Raw genomic sequence first — 16,789 nt, forward strand, 5'->3', positions numbered from 1 at the left:
TTCAATCTCCTTCCGGCCTCGTACGTCTTCAGGGAAGTACCTTCTCAAAAATTCTCTCTTGAACACAGCCCAAGAAATAGCTACACCATCAGCCTCCAGTTCAGCCCTGGTAGCCATCCACCAGTCATCAGCCTCTTCTTACAACATATGCGTACCATACCTCACTCTCAGATTCTCAGCACAATCGATGACTCTGAAAATCCTCTCGATTTCCTTAAGCCACTTCTGAGCACCTTCAGGATCATGCGTGCCCTTGAACAACGGAGGATTGTTCCTTTGAAAACTGTTCAGCTGCCTGTCAGCACCAATTCCAGCTCCATTGGCATTCCCTCCCAACACACCAGCAATCATGCTCAGAGCCTCAGCAATAGCATCATCGTTTCTTCCTCCTCTTCGAGCCATTGCTCTGCTTAAATCACAACCAATTTAATCAGAACAAAAGTATCGACAGTTAGCTCGCACAAGTCGCATACACAGGAAAAACTGACACTAAGACTCTGGTCATAACGACCGACTATGCTCTGATACCACTATTGTAACACCCCTTACTAACCCCGCGGCAATTTAATTAAATTCATTCAGAGTACATGAAAATAAGGGTGCCACAATTCATAATAAAATAAACATCATTCAGTCATGTCATGCATTCACTGAGGCAATCATCATCGATTAAAAACATTTCATGTTAACACAACGGAAATTAAATCAAACGGACTAAGTTCAACATCTTTAAACTTATCCTTTAAAACATCAAATATAACTAGAGTTATAAACATAAACTCTAAACATCGTGTCCCCAGTGTTACAAATATCAGAGCATGACACCTGACGCTAACTAAATAACTGACTCATGAGCTAATCCTCACCGAGTCGAACAACCGCTATCCTCAATCTGAAAATGACAACATGTAAGGGTAAGTCTCATCATAATTAACAAATGTTATAAGGTTATAAAGCAGTAACACATCATAGCTGCATCGTTCACCCAATTGTTTCATAAACAGACATTCAGACAAGTTTCATCATCACAAACAATCAACCAACACATCATCAATATTTACAACACTGGAATACATCCAATCATGTTATAGAAATGTGCATATGTATGAACTGACACTATGCATGTGGTACCAACATCGTCAAATGGGAATAACCCATGATCGATCCAACATCATCAAGATACGGCCCTGCCAGCACAGATTTCACACAATGGGAATCATGCCCTTCACTGATCCAACACATCATCATGGATACAACATCACCAATGAATATGAATGAATGCAACATACATGAACATACTTATACCATCGTCAAGTCTAATGAGTAACATCATCAAAATACTCATTTCATCATACCTACCATCATCATCAAGCATGTTTTATATATATATATATATATATATATATATATATATATATATATATATATATATATATATATATATATATGCATCATTCAATCACAATCACATCATTAATCATCAAACGGATTATTTTATAAGGTTCGTTTAGCTCGAAACGGCACATCAAACGGACACACGGATAGAAAGTTATGCATCTTTAAACTTTTTTAAAAGGTTCTATCGCTAACAGCACGCGGCGCCAACTTGGTTCGTGGCGCCAACTGAGCGTCTCAAGAATCCTTGGCTCTCTGCCAAGCAGTTCGCGGCGCAAACATATGCTCGCGGCGTGAAACGAGAAGAAGGTACGCCTTCGCGGCGCCAACACTGGGACGCGACGCGAACTGAGCGTGTCAAAACTTCCTGGCTTTCTGCCCAGTCGTTCGCGGCGCCAACCCTGGGACGCGGCGCCAACCGGTAAATTTCAGAATCCCAAATCGCAGAAAAACAGTATTCTACACATCCCAATTGCCCTCAAATCATACCAGCACGAATTTCAGGAAATGGATCACACATACAACACAAAATGCACATCAGAATACACTAATTAAGCATCAACTAAGACCATAACATCACACATCATGGATTCAACAAAAGGAGCAAACATCACACAATTTGACTCAATCCCTAAACCTATCATATGACTCAATTGATACGAATTCCACATCTATTCTATGCTATTAACCCCTAACCCGATAATAGATGCTAATCAGATAAGTCCCCCTTACCTTAGCCAAAATTTTGAATTCTTCCTCTTTCTCTACTTCTGCACTTTCACGTTCTTGCTCTCTTCTCCTCTTTTGCTCTTTTCTCGTTCTATTTCCAATTTTCCTCTTTTCCTTCTTTTATGAAAAACAACATAATTTTAGTAAAAGGCCTCATGACTAACACCCCTCCTTTTACTAAACACTACCTCGGCCCAATTCTATTATTTCCCATAATTTTCAGAGAAATGCCAAATAATTCCAATAAAATAATTTAAATTCTAATTAAATTAATTTAAGGAAAATTACGGATGTTACATTGAACCCTGGATCAACAACACCCTTAACTCAACTAGCAAGTGCCAGTTAAGCTACCCCACCCACCCCAAAGATTAACATCATTATTCATACAACAACACAAATCCAAACATCATTCTTCATAATTTCATCATAAATATCCAATTCATCACAAAACCTCACCACACAAACCCAACCGACAATTATCTAAACCTTAGATCAATTATAAGAATCGGGATAACTCATCATACCTTAGATTATAGCTAACTTTGATTCTTGTTCCAAGTTCCACTGTTGGTTCTCCTTTCTCCTCTTATTTCCCTAACTCTCTCTCTCTCTCTCACGCTTCTCCCAAATTTTCACGATTGAATGAATATTTCTTTCTCTCTTCCCTTTTTACTCAGTTAACCTAAGGACCCCTAATATGATCTTCCTATTATGCCCTCACTTACTTCCCCAAATTATTTATCTCATCCTTATATTATTAATTTAATTAAATAATAATGTATAGTTAGAAACTCCGATTATTTATATTATTCTAACCAACACTTTAATTCACACTACCCCACATGCATCAACATAAACATCACATATATTCTCAGGTACTCCATATCAATCATATAATCACACCAAAACAACTAAATTATAGATTGAACAATTAAATCTAAATTTCGGAGTGTTACACATTTCGTTAGAGGGGTAATCGAGCGTGGAGAAGTCCAAGTGCTTAAGGTTTCGACATATCAAAATGTTGTTGATATAATCACCAAGACCTTGACAAGTTGCACGTTTTTCCACTGTATGCAGTTGATAAAGCTTCAGGAAGAAAGCTAGTTTGTTCCCTTGATGTTATAGAGTTTGTTCCAAGGTGGAGATTTGTGATATATTTGATTGAACTCTAGTATGGTCAAAGGGTAGCTTCTTAGTTTGACAATTCGAGAGGATCTTAATTAGCATGTCGTCGAAGTCTGATCACATACATTAGTCGAATGCTTATAATGCTGTAGTCGAAGTATGCTCAAGTATGCAGTAGTCGAAATGCTAGGATTGTTAGCATGTCGAATTGGGCATGTTTGTTAAGCCCAATTATTTAAGTTAGCTTGCTCCCTAAGTTAGCTTGTGTAAATTCCCGTTAATTTAGTGTGTTAGTTTTCTTATAAATATCATACTAGTCTCTCATCATTGCACACTACAAATCCTAATTAGGGTTAGAGAGGTTATTTATTATTCTATAACACTTGTATAACCTTGTTTCAAAGAGAAAGTAAAGAATAGCAATTTATAACCAATTTCATTGTGTTCTTGCTTTCATCTTTCCTATCCTTGTGGGTTTCTTTCCAAGAAAAGAAACCTATTATACTTTGTTCTTTATATTGATTTCACAAAAATATCTAACATTTCTTCCATTTTTAGTCAACATCCTCCACAAGTGTGAATCACCCACATAAGTAATCTTGATCCATATTAGGATCCCACTTTCCCTCCCTAAATGAATTTGACCATGGGTCTAGTACCACTTGTTGGGAGTGTGGAGAGCGCTAAAAGTGCAAATGAGTTAAACTTTCATGATCTAAGAGACATTGACACTACATATTCATGCAAGACCTTAAAGTATCAACACTCTACCGATTCTTAGTCGATATGAGACTTAATCACTCACATTGAATTACAACAATCTCCCTTACAAACAAGAGTTTTTTACATCCTATAAAAGGATCCAACATCCGTTTTCCCATCAAACTGAACTATTACTTTGATATCATTTATTGAAGAGTTCGTGAAGCCGGAAGAAAAAAAATATTGACACCATATATCCAACAAAAATCTTAAAATAATGAAAGTATTGATTTTTTATTCATCTTTAAAGTAACTAAAATTATTGAAGTTATATATATCCAACATTTTTTTTATTTTTAATAAATGTATTCAACATTTTTTTTTATTTTTAATAAATGTGAGACTTAGGCTATGTTTGGATTGAAGGAATAGAACGGAGCGGAGCGGAATGTAACATGATGAAATGGAATGGAGCACGGCGGAATGGAATATTGATTATATTCTATCGTTTGTGTATTTTTTATAATTTGACGGAATGGAACAAAATAAATTAGTTCATTCCATTGCATACACTCCAAATTAAATGAAATGAAAATTGAAGGATCGGATGTTCCACTCCATTCCAAAATCTTTTTACCAATCCAAACAATAAAACATAATATTATTTGATTTCATTCCACTCCATTCTGTCCCATTCCAAATCAGTTTAAATCTAAACCAAAATCAATTTTCATCTTCATCGCACAACAAAATATACATTTAAAAAACATGGTGAGTCAGAGACTGAATATTTATATCTTTATCAACTTCTCAACACACTTCTTTAAAATTCTAATAATTTTCATTCAAACAAATTCTGAAATCACATTTATTAATGTGGGACTTCTCAACAGATACTTCACCAAAACATGAGGCACATATCCATCATACTTCATTTTCAAAAGGACAACAGTTTGGTTGTTGCAACTTTATCTTTATGGTATCCAGCGGTGTAACAAAAGGCTATTAATTACAATTCCCAAAGTATATAGCATATACTGCTCTATGCTTTTCAATTTGAGTGTGACAAAGTAAGAAATTGATTCTCATTGAAATGGAAACACCTTTGGTGAAGAAAAACTTAACATCAGAAAGTGATTATTTGGCAGTGAAAAGGTTGAAGGATGTTAAATATGTGATATGGAATGAGACAGTGAAGATATGGAGGATAGCAGTTCCAGTGGCTTTGTGTTCACTTTTTCAGTATCTTAATTACACTTCAACTTCAATCTATGCTGGTCATCTTGGAGACATTGAGCTCTCTTCTGTCTCTCTTTATCTAAGTGTCATCACTTCTATCTATTACTCCTTGCTGGTTAGTCAATATATTCAAGAACTCTGAATTATTTTTAGGAATTAAAACCTACTTTTAGATATTTTTCTAACTTTATACAATGTCCTTTTTAATTCCTTCCCTGACATGCATTTTCTTTTTTCTTTTTTGATTGTGATTTTCAAAGTTTAATGTAGTATTAATTATAGATTTGGTAATAAATGCATGTGATTATTTATTTGCAAAGAGTGGAATAAATGAAATTAAATAATAAATAGTTAAGAATATTATAGAAAAATATAATATAACTATATCAAAAGTAATAGAATTAATTGATTGACTTGTTAAAAGAAACAAAAGTAGTAGTAATGTTTGTGACATTCCCCCAATCTTGCATATAGGGAGAACGAATGGCCATCAAGATTCTTAATGATATTTAGAATTTAAATCTTAAATGGTGTGGAAAAGAGTCTCCATGCCCCGGGTGATTATGGACAACTGTGACACTTTTGATGTGTGTCCCTTTACGCCAAGATAGTTTAGTGAACATTTGGGCTCTAATTTCTAAATGGTGGATCATAACATCTATAAGAGAGTTTTTAGGAATTGCAATTTTTAAATCAAGATGATTTACATAGGATATTAAGTGTTGGTCCGTTGAATTTGAAATCGGGATTTTTAAGGCTTTTTTGTTGTCGAAAATTTGAACTTTTAACCTGATGATTTCAAAAGTATTGATTTACAGTGTGGAATAAGAAATTATTATCTCCATCAAGAATATTGGATGCTATTACAAAATGATTCAGCTGCTTCTGAACCAAGCAACAAAGATTTAGTTACTTGTAAGGCAAGTAATGAAGATACACTAGAAACATAGGCCAAAGATATAATTAACTAGTTGTTTGTTGGAGTTTGTTAAAAAAATTAGTAGGTAGTTAGAGCTAGTAATAGGATTTACTAGACTAAGAGCGATAAGTAATATATGAGATAATTACTTCTATCCTATGAAGCACGGACACTCCGAATACGACACCGACAAGGAAGCACCAAACATAATTTGAAAAATAAATAAATTAAAATTAATCATAAGTGTCATTGCTACATAGCTTCTATAAGATAGTTTGTACTAGGCATTTCCACAATTCGTCACGATGAACTAAATTTCACATGTAAAATTGCAGTTTGGTATGTCAACAGCATTAGCAACAGTATGTGGGCAAGCTTATGGTGCTGGACAATTTCAAAATGCTGGTATTTATGTTCAAAGATCATGGATTATACTCTTAACCACATGCATATTCCTCTTGCCTATTCATATATATGCAACTCCAATCTTAAAATTTCTTGGCCAAGAACAAAAAATAGCTGATCTAGCTGGCAAATATGCTATTCTAGTAATTCCCTACATGTTTTCCTATGCTATCAATCTACCGATCAAGAAATTTCTTCAAGCACAAAGTAAAGTTAATGTTATTATGTACATAGCAATCATGACATTACTCATACATAATGGTTTACTTTACATCTTCACCCATGTATTTGATTGGGGAATAATTGGCTTAGCAATGGCAAGTAATATAACAGGATGGGTATTTTCTGTTGCATTGGTGATTTATACCATTGGTTGGTGTAAAGAAGGATGGAATGGATTATCTTGGATGGCTTTTAAGGATTTATGGGAATTTGCCAAACTAAGTATTGGTTCATCTGTAATGATCTGTTTAGAACAATGGTATTCTGCTTGCATTATGCTACTTGCTGGTCATCTTGATAATCCTGTCATTGCTATTGGTTCCTTTTCAATTTGGTAAGTAATTGTGATTAAAATCAAATGTTTTTATTGATTTAGGCGTGTCTCGGTGTCTTTCGCGCATCGATGTCCAACACTTGTACGATATTATAACACTTGTATGATTTTTAGCCTTAATATTCAAAGTTGGAAAACCATGCTGTTTCTTGGAGTCAGCACAGCACTGAGTGTTCGTGTGTCTAATACACTTGGAATGTCGCATCCAAGAGCAGCCAAATACTCCTTCTTGGTGACAATGTTTGAGTCTCTTCTCATTGGAATCATTTTCATGATTGTGATTTTCTTAAGTAAAAACAAATTTGCCATTATCTTTACCAACAGTAAGGATATTATACATGCTTCGAGTGAATTAGCATACCTTCTTGGTATTTCCATGGTTCTCCATAGTGTTTCACAAACTATATCAGGTGATATTTCTTGCTTTTATGAATAGAAAAAGTTACATTTTAATAGCTTATAGTAATTTTGAGGAGATTTTATATAGGTGTTGTAACTGGATGTGGATGGCAAGTTATGGTTGGTTACATAAACTTGGCATGTTATTACATTGTTGGACTCCCCGTTGGAATTTTTCTTGGTTTCCACCAGCATTTAGGGGTCAAGGTATAACACTATTCTTGTTCTAGAAAATCTATCTTCAATAAACTTGTCTATTATATGATTTGCATGAATATTTGTGGTATAGGGTCTATGGGGAGGCACAATGTGTGGCAGTATTCTCCAGATTTTCGTGCTCATATTCATTATTTGTAAGACCAACTGGAGCAAGGAGGTAATATAGGACTTTGTTAATTTGTCTAGACATTTTTGAAACATGTGAAATATCTTAATTATTTATGTGACAAAAAAACTATTGAAAACGAACAAATAAAAACCGTATCAAAATACATGGATGCTAAACCAAGACAGTCCAGAGAGTGTACACACTACTTATTTAAATCATAACCAAAACTTACTTTAATTTAAATCATGGAATGATAATGTGATCTTTTAGATCCACATATTAAAATCATATAGTAGTAAACACTTGAATTTCCCTATCCTAAAATATTTTTTAACATTTTCTAAGGTGATTTATGAGATATAATTGCAGGTAGAGAATACAGCTACTCGCATGGGAATTTGGAACTCTACCAAACTTCAAAAGGATGTGATAGAAAATGGTGTCTGACAAATGAATAGAGTTATAAATGTTGAGTTGCAAATCTTGTGTATTGCACATACATTTTCTACAGCGCGCTCACAAATATCGTGGCGTGCTCACAAATAAAACACGCCGTGCACCAAGTTATAACGTGTCTTCCACGTCAACGCAAAGCATGAATGACAATTCATTAGCTTACGGATGAAATGCGAATGCACATTAATTAACGTAGATTTAAACTAAAATCTAGGAAAAACATAAGTATTATAAATTTTAGATAAAGAAATTATTTTCCAGCTTTCTGGAGTTAGTAACAATTTCCTACCATTGAAGTTTCATCCTTTAAGAATTGTTTTTGTAAATTCTGTTATTGTTTAATTTCTCTCTGAGTAGTTAAATTACCACTTGTAAGGGATGAGTTCTTGTAGTTGTTAATTGGTTGTCTTTTGTCATTTATCTAGTATTTGCTTGTAATACTGTTTATTGATTGATCATCAATTGAAACTGATTTGTGCCTTACCTAGTGAAACTGATTTATCGCCATTCAAACATATAAACAAACATAACAAAACCTTTTTGTTCAACAAGTATAAAACTAAACTCAACATTAATTTCAATATTCATGTTCGATTTTCTCTGATACTCGCAATGTCATCACTTGCAGCGAGCGAATTGGTACACTTGTCAGATCATCCATCAATAGTTCTAATTCCAAAGAATGCTAACATTATTGAATTTAATTTCATGATTTTGTTTAACAAAGGGGTATAATTTGGTTGGTAGAATATCTATACTAGACACTAAAATTAATTGATGTTAAATTTAATATGATATCAAAATATGTCAGGAATGAGACTGATTTTACTTCACCTTAGTATCACTATCATAAATCAACCTTGCTGTTGAAATCTATTATCTGGTATGGCTACGGATCCCCCATATTATCTATCTGTAATTCTCTAGAGAATAGAACTTTAGTCCTAAATTAACGCCTAAGGCCATTAGAGTAACTCCAACGCTGGTTTCTTTCATTGGTTTGCCAGCTGGAGTTGGGAGCTTTGAAATTTTGAACCGCTGGAGTTCTCAAGGCTGGACAACGGGTGAATGCAATGCTATCGCTGCATTGATTAAAATAATATTAAAGCTACTAGCCGTTCAAAAAGCAACGTCTCTTTTCCTTTTTTTTTTTTACATGATTGATTTGCAACGGCTCTTTTATTTTTTTTTATTTTTTTTTTTACCTAATTGATTTGTCTATAAATATGTCAAGTTAAAAATTTTCACTCACAATTTATCTCATTAGCTTTCAATTTTGATTATATTTTATCTAAAATTTCATCTTCTTACTTCAAATTATTATTGTTAAGGTCAAATGGACCCTAATCAATATAATTTTCAACAATCTATGTTCCATTTCATGCAAAATTATCAAAATCCTAACCCTCAAAATTCTCAATTTCCCTCACCGGCAACAAATTCTACCGCAATTTTTCCGTCACCAAACAACCCAAATATGTATTTTCCACCTCAAGTAAATACTCATGGAGTGAATTTTTCTCGTCATGAACCCGAAACACCGGTTGGATTTATGTCCGAACGCCAAGTTCCACAATTTTTAACTCAAGTTGGTATTGAAAATACTACCGTTGAAAAAGAACAAAGGCATTCCGTTAAAAAGAAAACTCGAGAGGTATTCACGAGGGAAGAGGATATACTTCTTATGCAATCATGGCTTAATGTTTCAAAGGATCCTATTGTGGGAGTTGATCAAAAAGCCAAAGGTTTTTGGTTAAGAATCACCGATAACTATAATCAATATCGTGGGCAGTTGCGAGAAAAGCTACAAGGCCAATTAAAATGCCGATGGCATCGAATAAATGGCTTTGTTCAAAATTTTGTTGGGTGTTACAAACAAGCTGTTAATGGTAAAAAAAGTGGTCAATCAGAAAAAGATATTTTGGCTAATGCACGTGCTTTTTTTCTTCAAGATGAAGGAATAGCATTTAATCTTGAGTATGTGTGGCGTATGTTAAAAGATGAACCTAAATGGATGGGAGTATCAACTGAAAATTCTTCAAAAAGAACAAAGAGTTCTGCTAGTGGGGCACACTCATCAAGTTATGAATATAACTCATCGTCACCAATGGAGCGTCCAATGGGGAAACAAGCGGAAAAAAGGAAGAGTAAGGCAAAGAATAAGGCAAATGCATTTGAATCCCCTTCTAATGTTGTGCAAGATACATGGAATAAAAGAATAGCAACAATGGAAAGACTGGCTCAGTGTAGGGAGGACGAGATGGAGTTTAAGGCAATGCAATTACTCTTGAAAGACACTTCTACAATGAATGATAGTCAACGAGATATTCATGAAAAATATTGTAATAAGCTGAGAGCAAAATATGGACTTTAGTCGTGATAAAAAGTTGTAGTACTTGTTATGTATCAACACCAATGTAAAATGGTCATTAGTACTAAAGTCAATGCTCGAGAAGGAACATCAATCTGGAAGTTCCTCTAGGCCAAAGAAAAGAACATTGATTGATCGAAGTCGTGAAGAAGGGCACAGTATTTGAGAAAGCCTAACAACACAGATGTTGAACATCTTTTACAAATGGGAGAGTCACGTGGCTTTCCAGGTATGTTGGGTTCCATTGATTGTATGCACTGGAAATGGAAAAATTGTCCTGTTGCATGGAAAGGACAATTTTGTCGAGGTGATCATGGTAAGCCCACAATCATGCTTGAAGCAGTGGCATCACAAGACTTATGGATTTGGCATGCATTTTTTGGTATTGCAGGTTCAAACAATGACATTAATGTGCTAAATCAATCCAATGTGTTTAACGATATTTTGGAAGGACATGCTCCTACTATGAACTATACAATCAATGGAACGTCATATAATATGGGGTATTATTTAGCGGATGGTATATATCCTGAGTGGGCTACATTTGTCAAGACCATTTCAATGCCGCAGGGAGAAAAGAGGACACTATTTGCTTAACATCAAGAATCAGCTAGAAAGGATGTGGAGTGGGCATTTAGAGTGCTCCAATCTCGATTTGCAATTATACGTGGCCCAGCGCGTGCCTGGCATATGGAAACCCTCAAGCATACCATATATGCTTGCATCATATTGCACAACATGATTGTTGAAGACGACCGACACACATATGGAGGTGATTTTGATTACTCTTATGATAATGTAGATGACACGTACTCAACAACCGAAACAATTAACGGTCCTCGTCCGAATCTTACAACAAGACTACAAAGAAGAGCAAGTCTTCGTGAAAAATAAGTTCATCACTGTTGAAAGTATTTGTGGGTAAATATTTTCGGTAATATATCGTATCCACAGGGATTGGTTAATATCACTGCCGTTCTATAGTTGTTTATTTTGAGTTAGGAAAATTGAGTTTGGTTTGTTTTATACTTCTAATAATATCAAAAGCAAATAATAAAATAAAAGCAAGTAAAGGATTTTGTGTTAACAAATAAAGAAAGATGTTGAGCCTTTAGGGTTCATCAACCTGATCCTATACAATTATCAATTAATTCACAATAGAACAATCCTTTGAATCATTATCTTCACTTATCCTCAAATAAGATTCCATGTCTGCAAATCAAATTAGATAAACTTTTACCGGTATGAGATTCGATCTCTCCAAATATCAATATCGATAATAGTAATTAAGAACGATAATTATGAAAACCCAATCACAATTCCATCTCTGCAAATTATAATTGGATCAATATAGTAACCTAGGGCAAAAGTAAAAATCCTCTCTTTCGATCGAAGATTCAACAATGATGTAAATTAAAAGTAAGGTTTCTTATTGATAATGAATTCAAACAATTGTTCCCAGGAATTAATCAATGGTAATGTATATTCATAGGTTAACTACTACCTTAGACTCAACAAGAGGGATTTAGCTCTCCATAGACATGAAGAACACACAAGAATCAATGGAGGAATTCATCTTCATCAATGGAATGCCTTCAATTGGTAAAGAATCCACCTTCAATTGTTGTTCTCAACTTCAGAATCAGATTGCTCTCCTAATTTCGCTCACCACAAAGTTCTCTAACCACCCTTTTTCTCTTGGAAGCTAGGGCTTTTAAACAGAATTTTTGGGCTTTTAACGCTGAGGCCGCGGCGCGGCAACGGGCTGGCGCGGCGCGCCCCTCAAACAGAGATATTTTCGCGGCGCAAGGAAGAACTCTCGCGGCGCGAACTTTGCAAAAACCAACTTTTTCCTTTGCCTTTGAGACTTCAAGCTCTCTATCCTCCTCATGTTCTTCTTAAGTTCCAATTCAGCTCAAAACCTGCAACAATAACACCCACAAGTGATTCGATTTGCTTTACACATGAACTAAACTTATTCAGTTCAATTCTTCATAAAAACCTATGGATTCATCACATTTTGCATTGGTTTGGAGACTAAATCACTTTTATTAACACATGAATTTACCATTAATTTACTCCTAACAAACTCTCCCCAACTTAGAGTTTTGTTTGTCCCTAAACAAAATTACTTACCTCCAGCAAAGTTTACCGACAATCATGCAACAAGTTTTTCAAAAAGTTTTTCTCAAGTGGTTCAATCTAGTAACTAAGTCAAATACTCCTCTTCTACCAGCAAACTCAGAATATACACATGAAACAAACTTTGAAAGCAACTTACCTCCAGAAGTTCAAAACACTACACAATTGTAATTGAATCAGCACTAATCACTCTCATCAAAAAGTATGATGAATAAAAGAGGGGTTAAACACTCATCCACACAATTAAATCAACAAAGATCCATATCATACGTTCACCGAATTGTTAGCATCAAGTACTGTGGAATCTGAGAATCAGAAGGTCTTTCTAGGGTTGTAATGCGGTTTAGATTCAAAGAAAAGAAGATAATCAAGGGTTGTTCCTAATATAGGGAAGCATCCAAATCATAACTCATTCCTTCTTCTCTATAACTTTAATTCCTTTACCTGTCCATCTTTTTTCATTCATTCGTAGCTTGATTCTTCTTTTTCACTTTTTTTTTCAACAATCTTTATATTCAAGCGTTGTTACTTCTCTTTTTTTTCAAGCTACGACTTCTTTTATCTTTCACCGATTACCATAAGTACTCACTCTTCTTTTGAATGTGACTCTCCCCAACTTGGAGATCAACCTGTATTCAGATTATATGAATGCTCCCCTACTTTCTAAAAAGGTCAAAGAGAAAACACATCACCAAATTTTATGGTTGATGGTCCAGAACAAAACTTTTTATTGAGATCAAAACTCACCAGGTATTTTCCTAGGTGCATATTATGATGCTTATCTTGACCTCAGGCTCAAAGAATGGTTAGCAAAAGATCACACTCTCACAGAAGAAATTAAGTTGCATGTTTAGAATAGGCTAAAAGAACTCTCAGATTCAAACAATTGCCTAAATCACTTTCACAGATTTCCACAGACGATGCAACAACCGGTTTAGCATGATACAAACACGTCAAAATAATTGATGGTCTCCTGCATATGGTAAACAATGGAAAGCTTTCCTCACAATGGTTAAGGCTAAGCTGATCCAATAAACAATGTACCATAAAGAACTTCTGACAGTATTTACTAACACCTTAAGTTTCATTGCACACATTAAGAGTTTGAGTTTGAAGATCCATACCTGCTTTGTTTCTTATTGAAAAAGAAAGTGAAAACTGAAAAAAAATTGAACATTCACTTACTACCACTTTCATACATGTTGCTTCATTGTTGATACTTCGCTTGAGATTCTCGTTTTGTTATGGGACTACTTACTCTAACTGGGAGCAAATAACAAACATAAAAGCATAAAATTGAAAAATGCAAAAGAGTAAATCCACCCCCAAACTTGAACTAAACATTGACCTCAATGTTTCGTAACAAGCCCGAGAGGGTTGACTCACAGAGGGAATTGCAATATCAATTGCCTCTTCCTAGCTTTCACCAGAAAGGTTCCCTTATTATTTCCTGAAATAAAAATAAACAAAACAAAATAAAACATTAGAAGTGTGGGTTACCTCCCACGAAGTGCTTCGTTTAACGTCGCATGGCTCGACGGTCAGGCTTTCATGGTTCTAGGAATGGGACATATTGTTCCACTCCCCCAAAGTAATCTTTTAACCGTTTTTCATTGACGGTTCTCTTTTCTTTTGTCCGCGGGTTCTCTACTATAATAGCACCGTGATCACAGATACCTTTTATTATCAGTGGTCCAGACCATTTTGTTGCTTTACCTGAGAGACACCTTAGTTTTGAGTTGTACAGGAGTACCTCTTGTCCAACTTGGAAGTAACTCGGCTTTCGAATTTCATCTCGTTTGTCTGCTCCCTTAGTTGTATTGATTTGGAAGATATCACTTTTGTTCTTGAGATGTTTCTTGGTCTCGAACAAAGTGAATTTTTCCTCTTCATCTTGCACCCTTATTTTCATGATCCCTTCATCCAGATCAATCATCATTCGAGCGGTTTTCATGAATGGTCTTCCCAGAATCACAGGTACCTCCTTATCTTCTTCCATGTCAACGACCACAAAGTCTACTGGGAAAAAGAACTTGTCTACCTTGATTAGCAAATCTTGAATTACTCCATGAGGTGAAGTGATTGATTTGTCGGCCAATTGTAAGGTCATATTGGTAGATTTCATCATAACATTCCCTAATTTCTTGACAATGGATAAGGGGATTAAATTGATGCTCGACCCCAGATCAACCAACCCATCACTAGTGAAATTACCTCCAATATTTAGTGGTAATGTTACTCGCCCCGGGTCAGATTCCTTCTTTAGATTCATTCTTTGGATTATAGCACTACATTGAGCATCAAGCACCACAGTTTTTTCGTCAGTGCATCTCTTTTTCTTTGTGAGCATGTTCTTCATAAACTTTGCGTATTTGGGCATTTGCTCTAATGCTTCAGCCAACGGTATGTTTATATGGAGTTGCTTGAAGATGCTCATAAACCTGTTATATTGCCTGGCATTGTCTGACTTTGACGGAGCGTGGGGGTATGGTAAATGTTGGCTGGGTATCGCATGATCTACCTTCGTTTTCTTGCCACTTTTTCTTTTCTCCTTTATGTCTCTTTCAGCCTCTTTGTTCATGGTACTCACTATATTATCATTCTCCTCATCTTCTGCAGCATGATTAGTATCTCCTTTTTCGGTATCATTAATTTCAACTTCATTGCCATCGCCTTGGTGGCGTGTTCTCGTTACCACTGCGTTACACTGCTCTTTAGGATTCTCTTGAGTGTTGGCGGAGAATGCTGCCTTTGACTGAGTGGCTGCAATTTGTTTAGCCAATTGACCCACTTGAGTTTCCAGATTTTTAATTGCAGCTTCCTGGTTCTTCTGATTTGTCATTGACGTTTGAATGAACTGATTCACAGTCTCTTCCAACTTGGATTGTCCTCCTTGTTGCTGTTGCGGTGGTTGAGTGTATGGTTGAAATGCTTGTTGTTGATTCCCTTGATTTGGTGGCCTTTGTTGGTATCCCTGGTTGTTATATCTCGGTGGGTACCCTTGTTGGTATGGCTGATTTTGGTATTGATTCTGCCTTGGTCCTTGAGTGTTGTTCATGTAGTTTACTTCTTCTTCTAGGACTGGTGGACAGAATCCTATTTGATGATTGCCCTTGCATAATTCACACTTCGCAACCTGATAAGAATTGGATATCCCGTTCAGCTCCTTAAGTTGTTGTGGTAGTTTGGACATTTGTTGTGTCAACATTTCCACTTGTGAAGTTAGCAATTTATTCTGAGCAAGTAGAGCATCACTGTTGTTCAGCTCCAACACTCCGGGTTTCTTATCTCTTACCGTTCGATCATGGTTGCCTTGACGATCATTTAGAGCCATTCGCTCTATTATGTGAGTAGCTTCTTCAGGTGTTTTGGACATGAGAGAACCACCAGCTGTGGCGTCCAAAAGTGTCTTGTTTGTAGCTGTGAGACCGTTACGGAACATATGGATTTGATCAACGTCTGAAAAACCGTGTCCTTTGCACTTTCTCAACATAGCTTTATACCTTTCCCATGCTTCATTTAAAGATTCATTACTACCTTGAGAAAATACTGCTATTGCTGTTTTTGCTTCAAAGAATCGGTTTTGAGAGTAAAACCTTTCCAGAAATTTTTCTTCCAATGTGTTCCAATTAGTCATCACTGCTTCGGGTTGATCCAGATACCAATCTTTTGCCTTAGATAGCAAAGAGTGTGGGAACAACCTCTTAAATAATGCTTCCTCATCAGCTTGAGCGACACCCGTAGTACCCGCTAACTCATAGAATCGAGTAAGATGCGTGTACGGGTCTTCATGGTCCAATCCGGCGAAAGGACTTGCACAAATCAATTGTATGATACCGGTCTTCAGTTCTGTCGGTCGCCCGTTGGCGGCAGTTCTAGCGAACTGAGGATTGAGTCTTGGACTATTAGCACATGGACCATTAGCAGCCATGTTGACAACAGTAGGTTGTATAAAAACTTCCGGTTCTTCCTCCGTGAATAGTTCGTGAAAGAAGAATCCTTCTTGCGACTCGTCAA

At 35.7% G+C, this 16,789-nt stretch overlaps 1 protein-coding gene and 1 pseudogene across 1 annotated transcript; both read left to right on the plus strand.

Moving 5' to 3' along the window:
* Positions 1-4,903: 4,903 nt before the first annotated feature.
* Positions 4,904-8,750, plus strand: LOC131622987 (protein DETOXIFICATION 35-like). The gene is made up of 6 exons (XM_058893991.1): positions 4,904-5,311; positions 6,451-7,076; positions 7,191-7,486; positions 7,564-7,682; positions 7,765-7,851; positions 8,173-8,750. The coding sequence occupies exons 1-6, from the start codon at positions 5,051-5,053 to the stop codon at positions 8,248-8,250; spliced, it is 1,467 nt and encodes a 488-aa protein (XP_058749974.1). The 5' UTR covers positions 4,904-5,050; the 3' UTR covers positions 8,251-8,750.
* An 845-nt stretch (positions 8,751-9,595) lies between these two features.
* Positions 9,596-11,524, plus strand: LOC131623074 (uncharacterized; annotated as a pseudogene).
* Positions 11,525-16,789: the final 5,265 nt, after the last annotated feature.

This window comes from Vicia villosa, unplaced genomic scaffold (assembly GCF_029867415.1).
Source record: "Vicia villosa cultivar HV-30 ecotype Madison, WI unplaced genomic scaffold, Vvil1.0 ctg.000048F_1_1, whole genome shotgun sequence".
Taxonomy (NCBI): Eukaryota; Viridiplantae; Streptophyta; class Magnoliopsida; order Fabales; family Fabaceae; genus Vicia; species Vicia villosa.

Coding starts and splice junctions, on each gene's coding strand:
- LOC131622987 (XM_058893991.1), top strand. CDS start 5,051: ATGGAAACACCTTTGGTGAAGAAAAACTTAACATCAGAAAGTGATTAT. Junction 7,487..7,563: donor TGTTTCACAAACTATATCAG/GTGATATTTCTT, acceptor GATTTTATATAG/GTGTTGTAACTGGATGTGGA. Junction 7,683..7,764: donor ACCAGCATTTAGGGGTCAAG/GTATAACACTAT, acceptor TTTGTGGTATAG/GGTCTATGGGGAGGCACAAT.